The 17,905-nt window shown below is 45.9% G+C and overlaps 1 protein-coding gene across 1 annotated transcript; it reads right to left on the bottom strand.

The window, feature by feature from the left end:
• Positions 1–40: 40 nt before the first annotated feature.
• wasf3b (WASP family member 3b) lies at positions 41–12,071 on the bottom strand. The gene is made up of 8 exons (XM_038973045.1): positions 11,939–12,071; positions 7,549–7,683; positions 5,550–5,703; positions 4,650–4,767; positions 4,390–4,571; positions 2,694–2,939; positions 1,866–2,164; positions 41–260 (listed from the first exon to the last, which is right to left on the bottom strand). The coding sequence occupies exons 1-8, from the start codon at positions 12,069–12,071 to the stop codon at positions 103–105; spliced, it is 1,425 nt and encodes a 474-aa protein (XP_038828973.1). The 3' UTR covers positions 41–102.
• Between the last annotated feature and the right edge of the window lie 5,834 nt (positions 12,072–17,905).

Here is a 17,905-nt window from a genome sequence, read left to right as displayed (position 1 = left end):
TGTGTGTGTGTGTGTGTGTGTGTGTGTGTGTGTGTGTGTGTGTGTGTGTGTGTGTGTGTGTGTGTGTGTGTGTGTGTGTGTGTGTGTGTGTGTGTGTGTGTGTTAGTCAGACCAGTCGTTCTCCTCCAACTCGGAGTCGTCCTCGGAGTCGGAGTACTCAACGGCGATGCGTCTGGACAGGATGGTGGCCACGTCGTTCCCTACAGGCTCCCTCTTAGCCTGCTGCTCCTGCTGCTCCTGACCCTTCTTCAACTGGATACCTACAGCCAGGGAGAGAGACAGTTAGACACACTTCAACTAGATACCTACAGCCAGGGAGAGAGACAGTTAGACACACTTCAACTAGATACCTACAGCCAGGGAGAGAGACAGTTAGATACACTTCAACTAGATACCTACAGCCAGGGAGAGAGACAGACACACTTCAACTAGATACCTACAGCCAGGGAGAGAGACAGTTAGATACACTTCAACTAGATACCTACAGCCAGGGAGAGAGACAGACACACTTCAACTAGATACCTACAGCCAGGGAGAGAGACAGTTAGATACACTTCAACTAGATACCTACAGCCAGGGAGAGAGACAGTTAGATACACTTCAACTAGATACCTACAGCCAGGGAGAGAGACAGACACACTTCAACTAGATACCTACAGCCAGGGAGAGAGACAGTTAGATACACTTCAACTAGATACCTACAGCCAGGGAGAGAGACAGTTAGATACACTTCAACTAGATACCTACAGCCAGGGAGAGAGACAGACACACTTCAACTAGATACCTACAGCCAGGGAGAGAGACAGTTAGATACACTTCAACTAGATACCTACAGCCAGGGATAGAGACAGACACACTTCAACTAGATACCTACAGCCAGGGAGAGAGACAGACACACTTCAACTAGATACCTACAGCCAGGGATAGAGACAGACACACTTCAACTAGATACCTACAGCCAGGGAGAGAGACAATCACACTTCAACTAGATACCTACAGCCAGGGAGAGAGACAGTTAGATACACTTCAACTAGATACCTACAGCCAGGGAGAGAGACAGTTAGATACACTTCAACTAGATACCTACAGCCAGGGATAGAGACAGTTAGATACACTTCAACTAGATACCTACAGCCAGGGATAGAGACAGACACACTTCAACTAGATACCTACAGCCAGGGAGAGAGACAGTTAGACACAGTAAGCCATTCAGTCAGTCAGAAAAGGCATGGCCCGGGGCCCCGGGTGAGCGCAGTTTGCTAATTTTAGGCCATTCCATTGGTCCAAAAGGGAAATATCCACCCACCCGGGGCACCAGGCGATGCAAAACGTATTAGCCCACAGTCAAGTTAGTCAGACACACACACACACACACACACACACACACACACACACACACACACACACACACACACACACAGACAGACAGACAGACAGACAGACAGACAGACAGACAGACAGACAGACAGACAGACAGACAGACAGACAGACAGACAGACAGACAGACAGACAGACAGACAGACAGACAGACAGACAGACAGACAGACAGACAGACAGACAGACAGACAGACAGACAGACAGACAGACAGACAGACAGACAGACAGACAGACAGACAGACAGACAGACAGACAGACAGACAGACAGACAGACAGACAGACAGACAGACAGACAGACAGACAGACAGACAGACAGACAGACAGACAGACAGACAGACAGACAGACAGACAGACAGACAGACAGACAGACAGACAGACAGACAGACAGACAGACAGACAGACAGACAGACAGACAGACAGACAGACAGACAGACTGAATACCCCTGCCACAGAGACACAGAGGGTTAGATGGAGATACACACTCTTACCCATGCGTATGGCAGCCAGCAGATCACTACGAGCATCATTAACTGGCTGGGCAATGTGGGACACGGAGGACATCTTGGGAGTGGTAGAGTAGGAGGAGCCTGGAGGAGGGGGCGGAGGTATAGGGGGAGGTGGAGCCATCAGAGACCCAGTGAGTGGTGGTGGGGTCGGGGCATAGCCACCGGCTGGTCCCACTGGTCCTGGAGGAGGAAGTGGTCCTCCGGGGGGGGTGGCAAAGGCAGATTGTGCTGATGGCATGAGAAGAGTGGGAGGAGGGCCGTTTCCATATCCCTCCATCATACTGAAAGAGAGAGGGGGAGAAGGTAGAGAGGAAGAGAGAGAAAGAGAAGAGAGAAGGGACAAAGTGAGACCGTGGGCATGAAGCATTATACTGTATTAATCATCATAACCATTTCAGAAATAGAGAGTATCTTGTTTATCTGCCCCTCCACAAAAACATCTCACTTCTAGCGATGTCATACTAACATCCTCTGACAACTGAAGAAGAATGAATAACAGGATGCCATTATTTGCACAGAGTTTATAGGGGAGTCGTGCCAAGACCAAGGCAGTTGAGTGCACCAGGGCTGTACTCGGTTTGTATGGGTGACAGTATAACCCTAAAGCTTAATCCCAGAGAATTAAGCCTGTTGTTCGTCATCAGATCAGATTTCCCCTGACACAAGACTCACCCAAATCCTAGAGTGACAACAAAAGAGTGCACATGGATTTGTCTGTGTACATGTTTTAATGTTTATTTGAGTGTGCATTTACACATCTGTCTGTCTGCCAGGGTGTTTATGTATGTGTGTGTCTGTGCACTTGCTGACCTGTAGTCCACAGGTGGCAGAGATCCGTTCATGTTCTCAGTGGGTGGGGGAGGGGGTGGAGCATCATGGGGGCGACCCAGGGTGGCTCCCCTATAGTCCTTGTCCAGAGTGGCATGTCCCTGGGCAGCCAGCTGAGCAGCCAGGAGACTCGGGGGTGGGCCGGAGTATGTGTAGGCGTGACCAGCATGGTTGGTTGAGTTAGGGTAGTGGTGTTGGTGGTGGTCCATGTGATCAGGCCCAAGACCCCTAGGAGAGAGAAAACGTTACAGCATGGCCAGCAGGGGGAGTAAGAGGACTAAATTCTCCCTGCACAGCAGAGGGAGACTAAACTAGCACAGCACTGGGGCAACACCTTATTAAGTGGGTAATCATCTATACAGAAAAGTAATTATTCCATACTTTTTTACAATTCATACATTATGTTATAAATGCAAATGTGTTCATGTGTAAACTTTTCATTGGCCTCATCTCATCATATGTATGTACGTGTGTGATGACTGACCTCATCTCATCATATGTATGTATGTGTGTGATGACTGACCTCATCTCATCATATGTATGTACGTGTGTGATGACTGACCTCATCTCATCATATGTATGTATGTGTGTGATGACTGACCTCATCTCATCATATGTATGTATGTGTGTGATGACTGACCTCATCTCATCATATGTATGTACGTGTGTGATGACTGACCTCATCTCATCATATGTATGTACGTGTGTGATGACTGACCTCATCTCATCATATGTATGTATGTGTGTGATGACTGACCTCATCTCATCATATGTATGTATGTGTGTGATGACTGACCTCATCTCATCATATGTATGTACGTGTGTGATGACTGACCTCATCTCATCATATGTATGTACGTGTGTGATTGCTGACCTCATCTCATCATATGTATGTACGTGTGTGATGACTGACCTCATCTCATCATATGTATGTATGTGTGTGATTGCTGACCTCATCTCATCATATGTATGTACATGTGTGATTGCTGACCTCATCTCATCATATGTATGTACATGTGTGATTGCTGACCTCATCTCATCATATGTATGTACGTGTGTGATGACTGACCTCATCTCATCATATGTATGTATGTGTGTGATTGCTGACCTCATCTCATCATATGTATGTACATGTGTGATTGCTGACCTCATCTCATCATATGTATGTACATGTGTGATTGCTGACCTCATCTCATCATATGTATGTACGTGTGTGATGACTGACCTCATCTCATCATATGTATGTACGTGTGTGATGACTGACCTCATCTCATCATATGTATGTATGTGTGTGATGACTGACCTCATCATATGTATGTACATGTGTGATGACTGACCTCATCTCATCATATGTATGTACATGTGTGATGACTGACCTCATCTCATCATATGTATGTACGTGTGTGATGACTGACCTCATCTCATCATATGTATGTATGTGTGTGATTGCTGACCTCATCTCATCATATGTATGTACGTGTGTGATGACTGACCTCATCATATGTATGTACGTGTGTGATGACTGACCTCATCTCATCATATGTATGTACGTGTGTGATGACTGACCTCATCTCATCATATGTATGTATGTGTGTGATGACTGACCTCATCATATGTATGTACGTGTGTGATGACTGACCTCATCTCATCATATGTATGTATGTGTGTGATGACTGACCTCATCTCAGGGGACAGGGATCCCTCGGAGGTGGGCCCCTGGTGGAGCGAGTGTGTGTGGCGGTGGTCAGGCCTCAGCTCCTTATCCAGGGCCAACATATTCCACTCCTGACGACGGTTCCGAGCCTTACGCACCTTCTTCACCTCCCTCTGCAACGTCCCGTCCACACAACGCTTCTGCTCCTGGGAGGAGAGACATATTAGTGGAGAAAGAGAAGGAAGAGATACAAAGAAAGAAAGATAGAGGACTTTAGACTTTACTTTGTTCTTCCTCTTCTCCTTCCTCTTGTCCTCTGTGTCCTGCAGCATTGTTTCTCTCCACAGGTCGAAGAAGTAGGAGGGGTCAGTGTAGAACTTCAGCCCCTCCTTGTGGTCATCCCTACAGGGTCAAAGGGCAAACATGGCTCAGGGTTTATGGGAAATGAAGTCCACAACATTCCATTATGAGACTCTGGGTTTACGCCACAGGAGGTTGGGGAGAGCGGGCTCATGGTAATGACTGGAACGGAATCAGTGGGGGTTTCTAATACATCAAACACATGGTTTGAAGGTGTTGATGCTATTCCATTTGCTCTGTTCCGGCCATTATTATGACCCGTCCTCCCCCCAGCACCTCCTGTGGTTTACACTGCCCTGGGTAGTAGAGAGGTTAGACAGGTCTGGTGAGGTATTTGACTCTGGGTTTACACTGCCCTGGGTAGTAGAGGTTAGACAGGTCTGGTGAGGTATTTGACTCTGGGTTTACACTGCCCTGGGTAGTAGAGGTTAGACAGGTCTGGTGAGGTATTTGACTCTGGGTTTACACTGCCCTGGGTAGTAGAGAGGTTAGACAGGTCTGGTGAGGTATTTGACTCTGGGTTTACACTGCCCTGGGTAGTAGAGAGGTTAGACAGGTCTGGTGAGGTATTTGACTCTGGGTTTACACTGCCCTGGGTAGTAGAGAGGTTAGACAGGTCTGGTGAGGTATTTGACTCTGGGTTTACACTGCCCTGGGTAGTAGAGGTTAGACAGGTCTGGTGAGGTATTTGACTCTGGGTTTACACTGCCCTGGGTAGTAGAGAGGTTAGACAGGTCTGGTGAGGTATTTGACTCTGGGTTTACACTGCCCTGGGTAGTAGAGAGGTTAGACAGATCATAGAAAGGGAGGGGGAGATAACCCACCTATATTTGGAGAGGATGTTGAGAGGTGGAGGTTTATCACTCAGGTTGTACATCTCCTTGACAGGGATGGGAACGCTCCCCGTGGACACCACCTGCTGGTCCTGGGCGGTACTGCTCTTAAATGCCTTCTTCATGTTAATGTCCTGCAGAGAGACTGAGGACAGAGAGAGAGGACAAACAGGGAGAAAAAGAGTGCGAAATAACAAACACGAGAAAGAGGCGGGAGGGAGGTCAAACAGAGAGATAAGGACCAAGAGAAAGAGAGGGTGAGGGAGATATGGGAGAAAAGAGAGGGGGACAGACAGGGTGTGAGAAAAGTATTTCTAAGGTGTATTCGGAAAGTATTCTGATTCCTTCCCGTTTACCACATTTGTTACATTACAGCCTTACTCTAAAATAGATTTTTTTTTTAATTCTCATGAATCCACACACAATACCCCATAATGACAGTGAAAACAGGTTTTTATACATTTTTGTATTAAAAATGTAGAAACAGAAAGACCTTATTTACATTAGTATTCAGACCCTTTGCTATGAGACTCGAAATTGAGCTCAGGTGAATCCTGTTTCCGTTGATCATCCTACAACTTGATTGGAGTCCACCTGTGGTAAATTCAATTGATTGGAAATTATTTGGAAAGGCACACACCTGTCTATATAAGGTCCCAGAGTTGACAGTGCATGTCAGAGCAAAAACCAAGCCATGAGGTCGAACGAATTGTCTGTAGAGCTCCGAGACAGGATTACGTCAAGGCACAGATCTCGGAAAGGGTACCAAAAAACTTCTGGAGCATTGAAGGTATCCAAGAACACAGTGGCCTCCATCATTCTTCAATGAAAGAAGTTTGGAACCACCAAGACTCTTCCTAGAGCTGGCTGCCTGGCCAAACTGAGCAATCAGGAGAGAAGGGCCTTGGACAGGGAGGTGACCAAGAACCAGATGGTCATTCTGACAGAGATCCAGAGTTCCTCTGTGGAGATGGTTGTCCTTCTGGAAGGTTCTCCCATCTCTGCATCACTCCACCAATCAGGCCTTTATTGTAGAGTGGCAAGACGGAAGCCACTCCTCAGTAAAAGACACACGACAGCCCGCTTGGAGTTTGCCAAAAAGCACCTAAAGGACTGAGACCATGAGAAATAAGATTCTCTGGTCTGATGAAACCAAGATTGAACTCTTTGGCCTGAATGCAAAGGAGGAAACCTGGCACCATACCTACGATGAAGCATGGTGGTGGCAGCATCATGCTGTGGGGATATTTTTCAGTGGCAGGGATTGGGAGACTAGTCAGGATCGATGGAAAGATGAACGGAGCAAAGTACAGAGAGATCCTTGATGAAAACCTGCTCCAGAGCGGTCAGGACCTCAGACTGGGTCGAAGGTTCACCTTCCAACAGGACAACGATCCTAAGTAAAGCCAAGACAACGCAGGAGTGGCTTTGGGACAAGTCTCTGAATGTCCTTGAGTGGCCCAGCCAAAGCCCGGACTTGAACCAGATTGATCATTTCAGGAGAGACCTGAAAATAGCTGTGTAGCAACGCTCCCCATCCAACCTGACAGAGCTTGAGAGGATCTGCAGAGAAGAATGGGAGAAAATTCCCAAATACAGGTGTGCCAAGCTTGTAGCGTCACACCCACAAAGACTTGAGGCTGTAATCGCTGCCAAAGGTGCTTCAACAAAGTATTGAGTAAAGGGTCTGAATACTTATGTAAATGTAATATTTCTAAAAACCTGTTTTTTATTTGTCATTATGAGGTATTGTGTGTAGATTCATGAGGGGGGAAAAAATAATTGAATATATTTTCGAATACGGCTGCAATGAAACAAAATGTGGAAAAAGTCAAGGGGTCTGAACACTTTCCGAATGCATTGTACATCCTCAGTTTCAGCACTTTTTCCACACTTGACTTAACTCACTAATGCAAAGGACATCACATCACTGTGGCAACCAGTATTGACACCACTTCCTGTTTCTTGTGACCTCTAACCCCTGTCTCACCTTCCTCCACAGTGGAGTCCAGCTGGGTGACCTTGACAGCCAGACGGTCGATGCGGTCCTGCAGGGAGTTGGCTCTCAGGTAGAACGTGTTGGCCTCGTTGAACAGCTCCCCAAAGATGTCCTCCGCATGTTTACCTGCAGTACAAGAGTAGACAGATGGATCGTATGTGGTTAACATGACATTCTGGTGTACTAAATGATGCATACAGTATGCAGCACACTTTGAGGAAACTATAGAGCAACTGTTCTGTTTATGACGACAGTAGGCAGATATTAACAGGACTAAGCAACAACCAGACAACGGGAGATACAGCCATTGTTAAAGACAGCAATTACATTAAAGCCTGACTGGTAGGAGCAATCCATTGAGATGGACTTGATGAACGGGACTATCGAAAGGCACATTTCTACCATTCTTCTGTTAACAAACTGAACTCACAAATAGACCAGGGCATCACTGTCATGTGAGGTCCTAGAGGAAAAATACAAACAATCAATCTTTGCAAGAGAACATCTGTTTAGATCAGGCGTCAAAATGTTTCACACTAACTTTTGTGTCAGAGGCACGCACACACGCACGCACGCACACACCCACGCACGCACAGGATGACCACTGGACAAATATTTAGAGGAAGAAAAGGAGGTTCAGAATGTTGAGGTCCGATCCCTCTATGGTTCTGACATTGTCTCACACACACACACACACACACACACACACACACACACACACACACACACACACACACAGGACCTACTGCATCAACATAAGCACACGCACACGCACACGCATACGTACTCACAAACACACAGCTCCTGTCCCTAGTTCAGGCTCTCCAGGCCTTTGTGCCCAGTCATTTATACAAGAGATATGGATATAATGACGAGATGCTTATAGACATAGGATCTTCATTTGCTCACCCTGTTGCAGGAGAACCTTCCTGCAATGCAAGAATTGTAAAACTTGTAGTATATTTGAGGTTTAAAAAGGCCTCTGAAGTTCGTAATTTCCACTTTGAAATTTCAGACTTGATTTTCCCTTACGTAAAATGTATTAACCCCTACAAAAATGTCTATTAATTATAATCCATATAATACTTCACATTTCCTGTTCCTGCAGGTTTATTTTCCTGCTGTAGAAAAATGGCTCAAATGAAGATCCTACATCTGTATGCCTCCGCCCTAACAATGGAATTAGTTGTCCACAGAGCGGAACAGCGGGTTGTCAATCTCCTGCCTAGTCCTTTTTGGATTGGTGGATAAATCTCGTTATATATAAAAAAATTAAAAATGAATATTCTATGAGGGGTGTTGATGTCAACTGCCTGTGTTCAATGGAGTGTGAGATGCTATGCTAGCCTCATGATTATGCATATACCATATCACATTTCAACAGGGACAACTCCGATATCACACTTATCAGTACATTAGTAACAACCTAAGCATTACCAATCTTCTATTAGATCAAATCAGCCTCACGTATCAAAATAGCAATTCATGGTTATCTTGACTAAATTCAACACTCTCATTACCCCCCATAAAGAAACTCCTCACTTGCTTAATAATGAATGATCTGCTTAACCTGGACAGATTTGGGCAGGGATAGGGCTCTAGATTAGACTCCCTCTTTGTTTATATTTAACCAACACAGCTGCTGCTGAAAGGCCCACTCCCACCACAGGAACAATCACAATGGCAGAGATGTTTATTGGATGAGTCTTGTCCTGGAGGCAGAACTGAGCGATTTCCGCTAGATGGGCCAGCTGCAAAGTCAAAATTGGCTAAATTGTAAAAATTAATGAAAACATATTGCCTTTTGGTCTTCATTTATTTTTTAAATTTAACTAGGCAAGTCAGTTAAGAACAAATTCTTATTTACAATGACGGCCTACCCCGGCCAACGCTGGGCCAATGGATAAATCTCGATATATACTGGGGCGGCAGGTAGCCTAGTGGTTAGAGCGTTGGACTAGTAACCGAAAGGTTGCAAGATCGAATCCCCAAGGTAAAAATCTGTCGTTCTGCCCCTGAACAAGGCAGTTAACCTCCTAGGCCGTCATTGAAAATAAGAATGTGTTCTTAACTGACTTGCCTAGTTAAATAAAGGTAAAATAAAAAATAAAATTGTGCGCTGCCCTATGGGACTCCCAATGCCGGCCAGATATGATACAGCCTGGATTCGAACCAGGGACTGTAGTGACGCCTCTTGCACTGCGATGCAGTCCCTTAGACCGCTGCGCCACTAATTAGGGTTAGCACGTTCAAATGTGATTTTATGACTTTGTGGCTGTGCCAGCTAGTTATCACTCTGCTTAGCTGCCTCCAGTACATGAGTCATCCCAAAAAATGCTAAACTGCAATGACAGAGAAAGAGTAAGTGAGAGAGAAAGAGAGAGGATACCTGACCACTGTGACTGACCCAAACTTAAGGAAAGCTTTGACTATGTACAGACTAAGTAAGCATAGCCTTGCTATTGAGAAAGGCCGCCATAGCCTGTCTTCTCTTGAGAGCCAGGTCTGCCTATGTGCACACCGCCCACAAAATGAGGTGGAAACTGAGTTTCACCTCCTAACCTCCTGCCAAATGTTAGATACATCTTAGAGATAAATATATCCATCAGATTACACATACTCCCATATCTATTGGGTGAAATACCAGTGTGCCATCACAGCAGCAATATTTGTGACCTGTTGCCACAAGAAAAGTGCAACCAGAGAAGAACAAACACCATTGTAAATACAACCCATATTTATGTTTATATATTTTCCCTTTTGTACTATTTGCACATAATATGCCATTTGAAATGTCTTTATTATTTTGGAACTTTTGTGAGTGTAATGTTTACTGTAGCAAAGGAAGCCAGCGAGCATTTGGCCTCCCTTGATAAAAAATAAACAAGATAATAGCCAATCAGCGTTGAGCTAAACAGTGAATGGTCCTCTCGGACCAAAAAAAAAGGGATTTGGTTTCACTCCTATCACAGAGAAATACGTCTTTGATAGAAACAACCTGAATTGTTGCATCTCGTTGTATTGTTGTCCATCGGTGGCTAGCTAGCTAAAATTGGCCTTTTCCTAAATTAGCCATGGATGAAGATAGGGATTTGTACTTGTCTTTTTACTTAATTCTCCGTACTGGCCAATGATTATAACGGGGATTCTGATCCAAACATAAAATACATTGTGCCCCTGGCCTGAGAGGATGGACGTTCCAGATGTAGAAGGCTAATGTTAACTAGCTAGCGTTGCCCATGAAAGGAAGCTAGGTTAGTGTCCAAGCATTTTAGCCAGGTAGCCTATGACAACAACAAATAAAAGAGTGTACCGTCATAGACCGTTTCATCAACATGAAAGAGAGGAGGATTAGATTTCTCTACAAGTAGGGTGTCAACATGTTTTTCTACTTGCACGAACACACACACAGAAATCAGAACCATGGACAGCGACATATTTAGCTTACATTGATTGGACGAAATCATTTTTGGCATCTTTTAGTTGTATCATTGTATTAGACTAAGCATAAATGATTTGATGATGTTGAAATGGTGCAGGACTAGTGGAGGCAGCTCCTGTTTAACTTTGAGACTTGCAGTAACTCTCAGTGGTTCTAAATCAATAGTTGTTAATTAGTCCGAAAATATTGGAAACATGAACTTTCTTGACCATGCTGTAGGTCATGTACTGTAACTGTTTGTTACATGCAATATGCTTTGTGGACTTCACCGGACAGAGGTTGCTCCCCGGTTTTGGGATGAAACAAAGGTGTGGTTGAATTGATTCTGTCTTCTTATTGCCTCGGCCTTAGGCCTATATATCACAGGGGCAAGGCATATGAACTAACAGGTTATAGAGAAAACAACGCAATTATCACAACACATGGGTTGTAAAATATTAGTTATTTTCCCCCTGGCTTGGCTTCCCAAGTGATTTTACTCACACACCACTACTGGTACACACACGTCTGGATGAATAGATTTTTTAGAAATATTTCAACAGGATGACATACTGTACCCCCCCCCCCCTCCCGTGGGTGTATGATGACAGTGTGAGTCCAGTCTTGACCTCGACACCTCTATCCCAGATCCTGTTTCACTGAACACTGACAAATCAATCGCTTCTTAGACATCACTATATCATCAGGTCTTCTCAAAATGTCAAACAGCACTGCAGCATGGTGACTATGAGGTGAGAGGTTATTTATGAGAGGATTTAACAGTATAATATGATGAGCATAAGCATGTTATTCATAGGTGGCACACCTATATGTGGGGAATAGTACAATGACAGTGTTATTTCACTGTTGTCACTACGGTAGAAAGCGCATGTAGTTCTACGTAGTCTGTGGTTAGTGCTCTGTGTGTTCTGTGTGCTCTGTGTGCTCTGCGTGTCGTACTCAGGCTGCTGAGCTGGCGGATGATGGAGGAGAGGGTGTTGTTCATCACACAGTCCAGCTCACTGCCGACGCCGTCTGGTAACGCCCCCCGGCACAGGTGGCGCGGGTCAATGTTCCTCTTCACCAGAGGCATGGTGACACCTCACACTGTTACACAGGAAGCACACAATACATATGATATCACACACACTGTACTCTCAGAATGGATGTATTTACAGACACGTTTTTCTACATTTGGTAAGTTATAACTACTGTAAGTATTATAAGCACACACACAATGCAGAGAGACACTGATATACACACACACAGCTAGTCAATGGGCCAGACGTATTAGCACACACTAACAAACACACAATACTATTTTTGGAAACAGGGTAAGTGAGGCTGGGCATACAACGGTGCCCAGACGAGACCAAGTGGCCAGGCAGTAGTAGTAGACAGCAGAGTGATTAAGCTATTGGGAAAATAAACTACAGTCAAATCAAATGTTATTAGTCACATGCGCAGAATACAACTTACAGTGAAATGCTAACTTACAAGCCCTTAACCAACAATGCAGTTAAGAAATACAAACAAAAAATAGAGAGAAAAAAAAGGTAAGAGATAAGAATAACAAATAATTAAAGAGCAGCAGTAAATAACAATAGCGAGGCTATATACAGGGGGTACCGTTACAGAGTCAATGTGCGGGGGCACCAGTGTCGAGGTAATTGAGGTAATATGAACACATAGGTAGAGTTTTTAAAGTGACTATGCATAGCAAATAACAGAGAGTAGCAGCAGCGTAGAAGAGGGGGGATGCAACAAATTGAATTGTTGCATCTCGTTGTATTGTTGTCCTCCGGTGGCTGGCTAGCTAAAATTGTCCCTTTCCTAAACTAGCCATGGATGAAGATAGGGATTTGTACTTGTCTTTTTACTTAATTCTCCATACTGGCCAATGATTATAACGGGGATTCTGATCCAAACATAAAATACATTGTGCCCCTGGCCTGAGAGGATGGAAGTTCCAGATGTAGAAGGCTAATGTCAACTACCTAACGTTGCCCAATAGCGGGGCTATATACAGGGGGTATCGGTACAGTGTCAATGTACGGTGGCACCAGTGTCAAAGTAATATGTACATGTAGAGTTATTAAAATGATTATGCATAGAAAATAGCAGAAAGTAGCAGCAGCGTAGAAGAGGGGGTGGAGGGGGGGCAATGCAAATAGTCTGGGTAGGCATTTGATTAGATGTTCAGGAGTCTTATGGCTTGGGGGTAGAAGCTGTTTAGAAGCTTCTTGGACCTAGATTTGGCACTCCGATACCGCTTGCCGTGTTGTAGCAGAGAAAACAGTCTATGACTAGGGTGGCTGGAGTCTTTGACAATTTTTAGGGCCTTCCTCTGACACCGCCTGATATAGAGGTCCTGGATGGAAGGAAGCTTGGCCCCAGTGATGTACTGGGCCATACTCACTACCCTCTGTAGTGCCTTGCGGTCAGAGGCCGAGCAGTTGCCATACCAGGCAGTGATGCAACCAGTCAGGATGCTCTCGATGGTGCAGCTGTAGAACCTTTTGAGGATCTGAAGACCCATGCCAAATATTTTCAGTCTCCTGAGGGGGAATAGGTTTTGTCGTGCCCTCTTCCCGACTGTCTTGGTGTGCTTGGACCATGTTAGTTTGTTGTTGATGTGGACGTCGATGAGAATGGGGCGTGCTCGTTCCTCCTTTTCCTGTAGTCCACGATCAGCTCCTTTGTCTTGCTCACGTTCAGGGAGAGGTTGTTGTCCTTGCACCACACGGTCAGGCCTCCGACCTCCTCCCTATAGGCTGTCTCATCGTTGTCGGTGATCAGGCCTACCACTGTTGTGTCATCAGCAAACTTAATTATGGTGTTGGAGTTGTGCATGGCCGTGCAATCATGAGTGAACCGGGAGTACAGGAGGGAACAGGAGGGGCCCCCATGTTGAGGATCATGGTGGCAGATGTGTTGTTACCTACCCTTACCCCCTGGGGGCAGCCCATCAGGAAGTCTAGGATCCAGTTGCAGAGGGAGATGTTTAGTCCCAGGGTCATTAGCTTAGTGATGAGCTTTGAGGGCACTATGGTGTTGAATGCTGAGCTGTAGTCAATGAATAGCATTCTCACATAGGGGTTCCTTTTGTCCAGGTGGGAAAGGGCAGTGTGGAGTGCAATAGAGATTGCATCATCTGTGGATCTGTTGGGGCGGTATGCAAATTGGAGTGGGTCTAGGGTTTCTGGAATAATGGTGATGTGAGCCATGACCAGCCTTTCAAAGCACTTCATGGCTACAGATGTGAGTGCTACGGGTCGGTAGTCATTTAGGCAGGTTACCTTAGTGTTCTTGGGCACAGGGACTATGGTGGTCTGCTTGAAACATGTTGGTATTACAGACTCAGTCAGGGACAGGTTGAAAATGTCAGTGAAGACACTTGCCAGTTGGTCAGCGCATGCTCGGAGTACACGTCCTGGTAATCCGTCTGGCCCTGCGGTCTAGAGTTTCTTCCCCTCTGGTTGCACATTTAACACGCTGATTGAAATGAGGTAAAACCGATTTAAGTTTCCCTGCATTAAAGTCCCCGGCCACTAGGAGCGCCGCCTCTGGATGAGCGTTATCCTGTTTGCTTATGGGCGTATACAGTTCATTGAGTGCGGTTTTAGCGCCAGCGTAGGTCTGTGGTGGTATGTAGATAGCTATGAAAAATACAGATGAAACCTCTCTAGGTAGATAGTGTGGTCTACAGCTTATCATGAGATACTCTACCTCAGGCAAGCAAAACCTTGAGACTTCCTTAGATTTCGCGCACCAGCTGTTGTTTGCAAATATGCATAGGCCCCCACCCTGTGTCTTACCAGAGGCTGCTGTTCTATCCTGTCGATAGAGTGTATAACCCGCCAGCTGTATGTTATTAATGTCGTTGTTCAGCCACGACTCGGGGAAACATAAGATATTACAGTTTTTAATGTCCCGTTGGTAGGATATACGTGCTTTCAGTTTGTCCCATTTATTTTCCAGCGATTAAACATTAGCCAACAGTACGGATGGCAAACGCAGATTAGCCACTCGTCGCCTGATCCTCACAAGGCACCCCAATCTCTTTCCGCGAAATCTCAGTTTCTTTCTCCAGCGAATGACGGGGATGAGGGCCTGTTCGGGTGTTTGGAGTAAATCCTTCCGGTCTGACTCATTAAAGAAAAATTGTTAGTCTAATTCGAGGTGAATAATCACTGTTCTGATGTCCAGAAGCTCTTTTCGGTCATAAGAGACAGTAGCAGGAACATTATGTACAAAATAAGTTACAAAGAACGCGAAAAAACAAACAAAATGGGACGGTTGGTTAACAGCCAATAAAACGGCAGCCATCCTCTCCGGCGCCGTCCAGCCTTACCACTGCCCAGCCTTACCACCGCCCAGCTATGCTTTCCAGCCTCACCACTGCCCAGCTTTGCTTTCCAGCCTCACCACTGCCCAGCCTCACCACTGCCCAGCTTTACTTTCCAGCCTCACCACCGCCCAGCCTCACCACTGCCCAGCTTTACTTTCCAGCCTCACCACCGTCCAGCCTCACCACTGCCCAGCTTTACTTTCCAGCCTCACCACTGCCCAGCTTTGCTTTCCAGCCTCACCACTGCCCAGCTTTGCTTTCCAGCCTCACCACCGCCCAGCCTCACCACTGCTCAGCTTTACTTTCCAGCCTCACCACTGCCCAGCTTTGCTTTCCAGCCTCACCACTTCTCAGCTTTACTTTCCAGCCTCACCACCGCCCAGCCTCACCACTTCTCAGCTTTACTTTCCAGCCTCACCACTGCCCAGCTTTGCTTTCCAGCCTCACCACTGCCCAGCTTTGCTTTCCAGCCTCACCACTGCCCAGCTTTAGGGTCAACAGTTCAGACACAAATATACACAGAGGATGCCAAACGTTAGGAACACCTTCATAATATTGAGTTTGCCCTCAGAACAGCCTCAATTCGTCAGTGCATGGACTCTATAAGGTGTCAATAGCGTTCCACAGGGATGCTGTTCCATGTTGACTCCAATGCTCCCCATAATTGTGTGAACTTAGCTGGATGTCCTTTTTGTGGTGGACCATTCTTTATACACACAGGAAATGGTTGAGCATGAAAAACCCAAGAGTGTTGCAGTTCTTGACACAAACCGAAGGACCTGGCACCCACTACCAAACGCACTTAAATATTTTGTCTTACCCATTCACCCTCTGAATTTTATTTAACTAGGCAAGTCAGTTAAGAACAAATTCTTATTTACAATGACGGCCTACCCCGGCCAAACCTGGACGACGCTGGGCCAATTGTGCACCACCTTATTGGACTCCGAATCACAGCCAGATGTGATGCAGCCTGGATTCGACCCTCTTGCACTGAGATGCAGTGCCTTAGACCACTGCGCAACATGTGAATGGAGCACATACACAATCCATGTCTGAATTGTCTCAGGCATAAAAATCCCTCTTAAATCTGTCTCCCCCCTTCATCTACACTGAATGATTTAACAGGTGACGTCATGAAGAGATCATAGCTTTCACCTGGTCAGTCTGTCATGGAAAGAGCAGGTGTCCCTAATGTTTTGTATACACACACACACACTGACTCTCCCGTGCCGTGCACACTCACGCTCAGACACATCCACTTGACATTTCAGACCAACACCCACACACACACACTGTCCAATGCAATTGGGGTCTAAGCTGATCCTGTTTCTAAGGCAGATTTTACAGCAGATGAAAGAGGGAAGCCAGAGAACATCTGAGTGGCCATTCCTGCTTCCTGTTTTAGCTGTCTCCGCATCTTTACGTCCTGTTCCTCCCAGTGTCACATAACATTGAGGACTATACCACAGCAGTCACGGGCTTCATCAATAAGAGCATAGACGCTGTCGTCCCCACAGTGATTATAAAAACGGATCTAGCTAAAGGCTCAAGCTACCGCTTACAATGAACGTACACGGATGCATACAAGAAATCCCGCTATGACCTCCGAAGAGACATCAAACATGCAAAAGGACAATATAGGAGGAAGGTGGAATCAAATTACACCGGCTACGGCTACACACAGGAAATGGTTGAGCATGAAAAACCCAAGAGTGTTGCAGTTCTTGACACAAACCGAAGGACCCACTACCAAAAGCACTTTTTTTGTATGTGACAACTTTCGTTGTATGTGGCAGGGCTTGCAGACGATAACGGATTACAAAGGGAAACCCAGCGATGCAGAACTCCCAAACGAGCTAAATGCATTTTATGCTCGCTTCAAGGAATATAGCACTCTGCCTTGTGTGAAAGCCCGTTTTTCCGGATGACTGTGTGGTCTCGCTCTCCATGGCCAATGTGAGCAAAGCGTTTAAACAGGTTAACAATCACAAAACCGCCAGGCCAGAGAGAATACCAGGGCACGTTCTCAAAGCATGCACACACCAGCTGGCAGGTGTCTTCACAGACATTTACAATCTCTCCTTGTCCAGTCTGTAATCCCAACATGTTTGTTTCAAGCTTATCACCATTGTCCCTGTGCCCAAGACCTCCAAGGTAACTTGCCTAAATGACTACCGCCCTGTAGCACTAACATCTGTAATTATGAAGTGCTTTGAAAGGCTGGTCATGACACACATCAACACCATCATCCAGACATCCTAGACCCACTCCAATTCACATACCATCCCAACAGATTCACAGATGACACAATCTCAGTTGCACTTCACACTGCCCTCTCCCACCTGGACAAGAGAGGAAATAACTATGTGAGAATGGTGTTCATAGACTACAGCTTAGCATTCAACACCATAAACCCCTCCAAGCTCATCACCAAACTAGAGACCCAGGGATTGAACCCCTCCCTCTGGTACTGGATCCTGGACTTCCTGACGGGCCGACCCCAGGTGGTGAGGGTAGGCAAAAACACCTCCGCCACACTTAGTCTGAACACAGGGGCCCCTCTGGGATGTGTG

Source organism: Salvelinus namaycush, chromosome 33 (assembly GCF_016432855.1).
Source record: "Salvelinus namaycush isolate Seneca chromosome 33, SaNama_1.0, whole genome shotgun sequence".
Lineage (NCBI taxonomy): Eukaryota > Metazoa > Chordata > Actinopteri > Salmoniformes > Salmonidae > Salvelinus > Salvelinus namaycush.
The sequence above is the reverse complement of the archived record's forward strand: the minus strand, read 5'-3'. Positions and strand labels throughout refer to the sequence as shown.

Bases quoted from the DNA above. Each gene is read 5' to 3' on its own strand.
- wasf3b (XM_038973045.1), bottom strand. From the start codon at position 12,071: ATGCCTCTGGTGAAGAGGAACATTGACCCGCGCCACCTGTGCCGGGGG. The intron at 4,768-5,549 runs GTGGGTTATCTC...TTGACCCTGTAG, and splicing joins AACATCCTCTCCAAATATAG to GGATGACCACAAGGAGGGGC. The intron at 4,572-4,649 runs GTAAAGTCTAAA...CTCTCCTCCCAG, and splicing joins AGGAGAAGAGGAAGAACAAA to GAGCAGAAGCGTTGTGTGGA.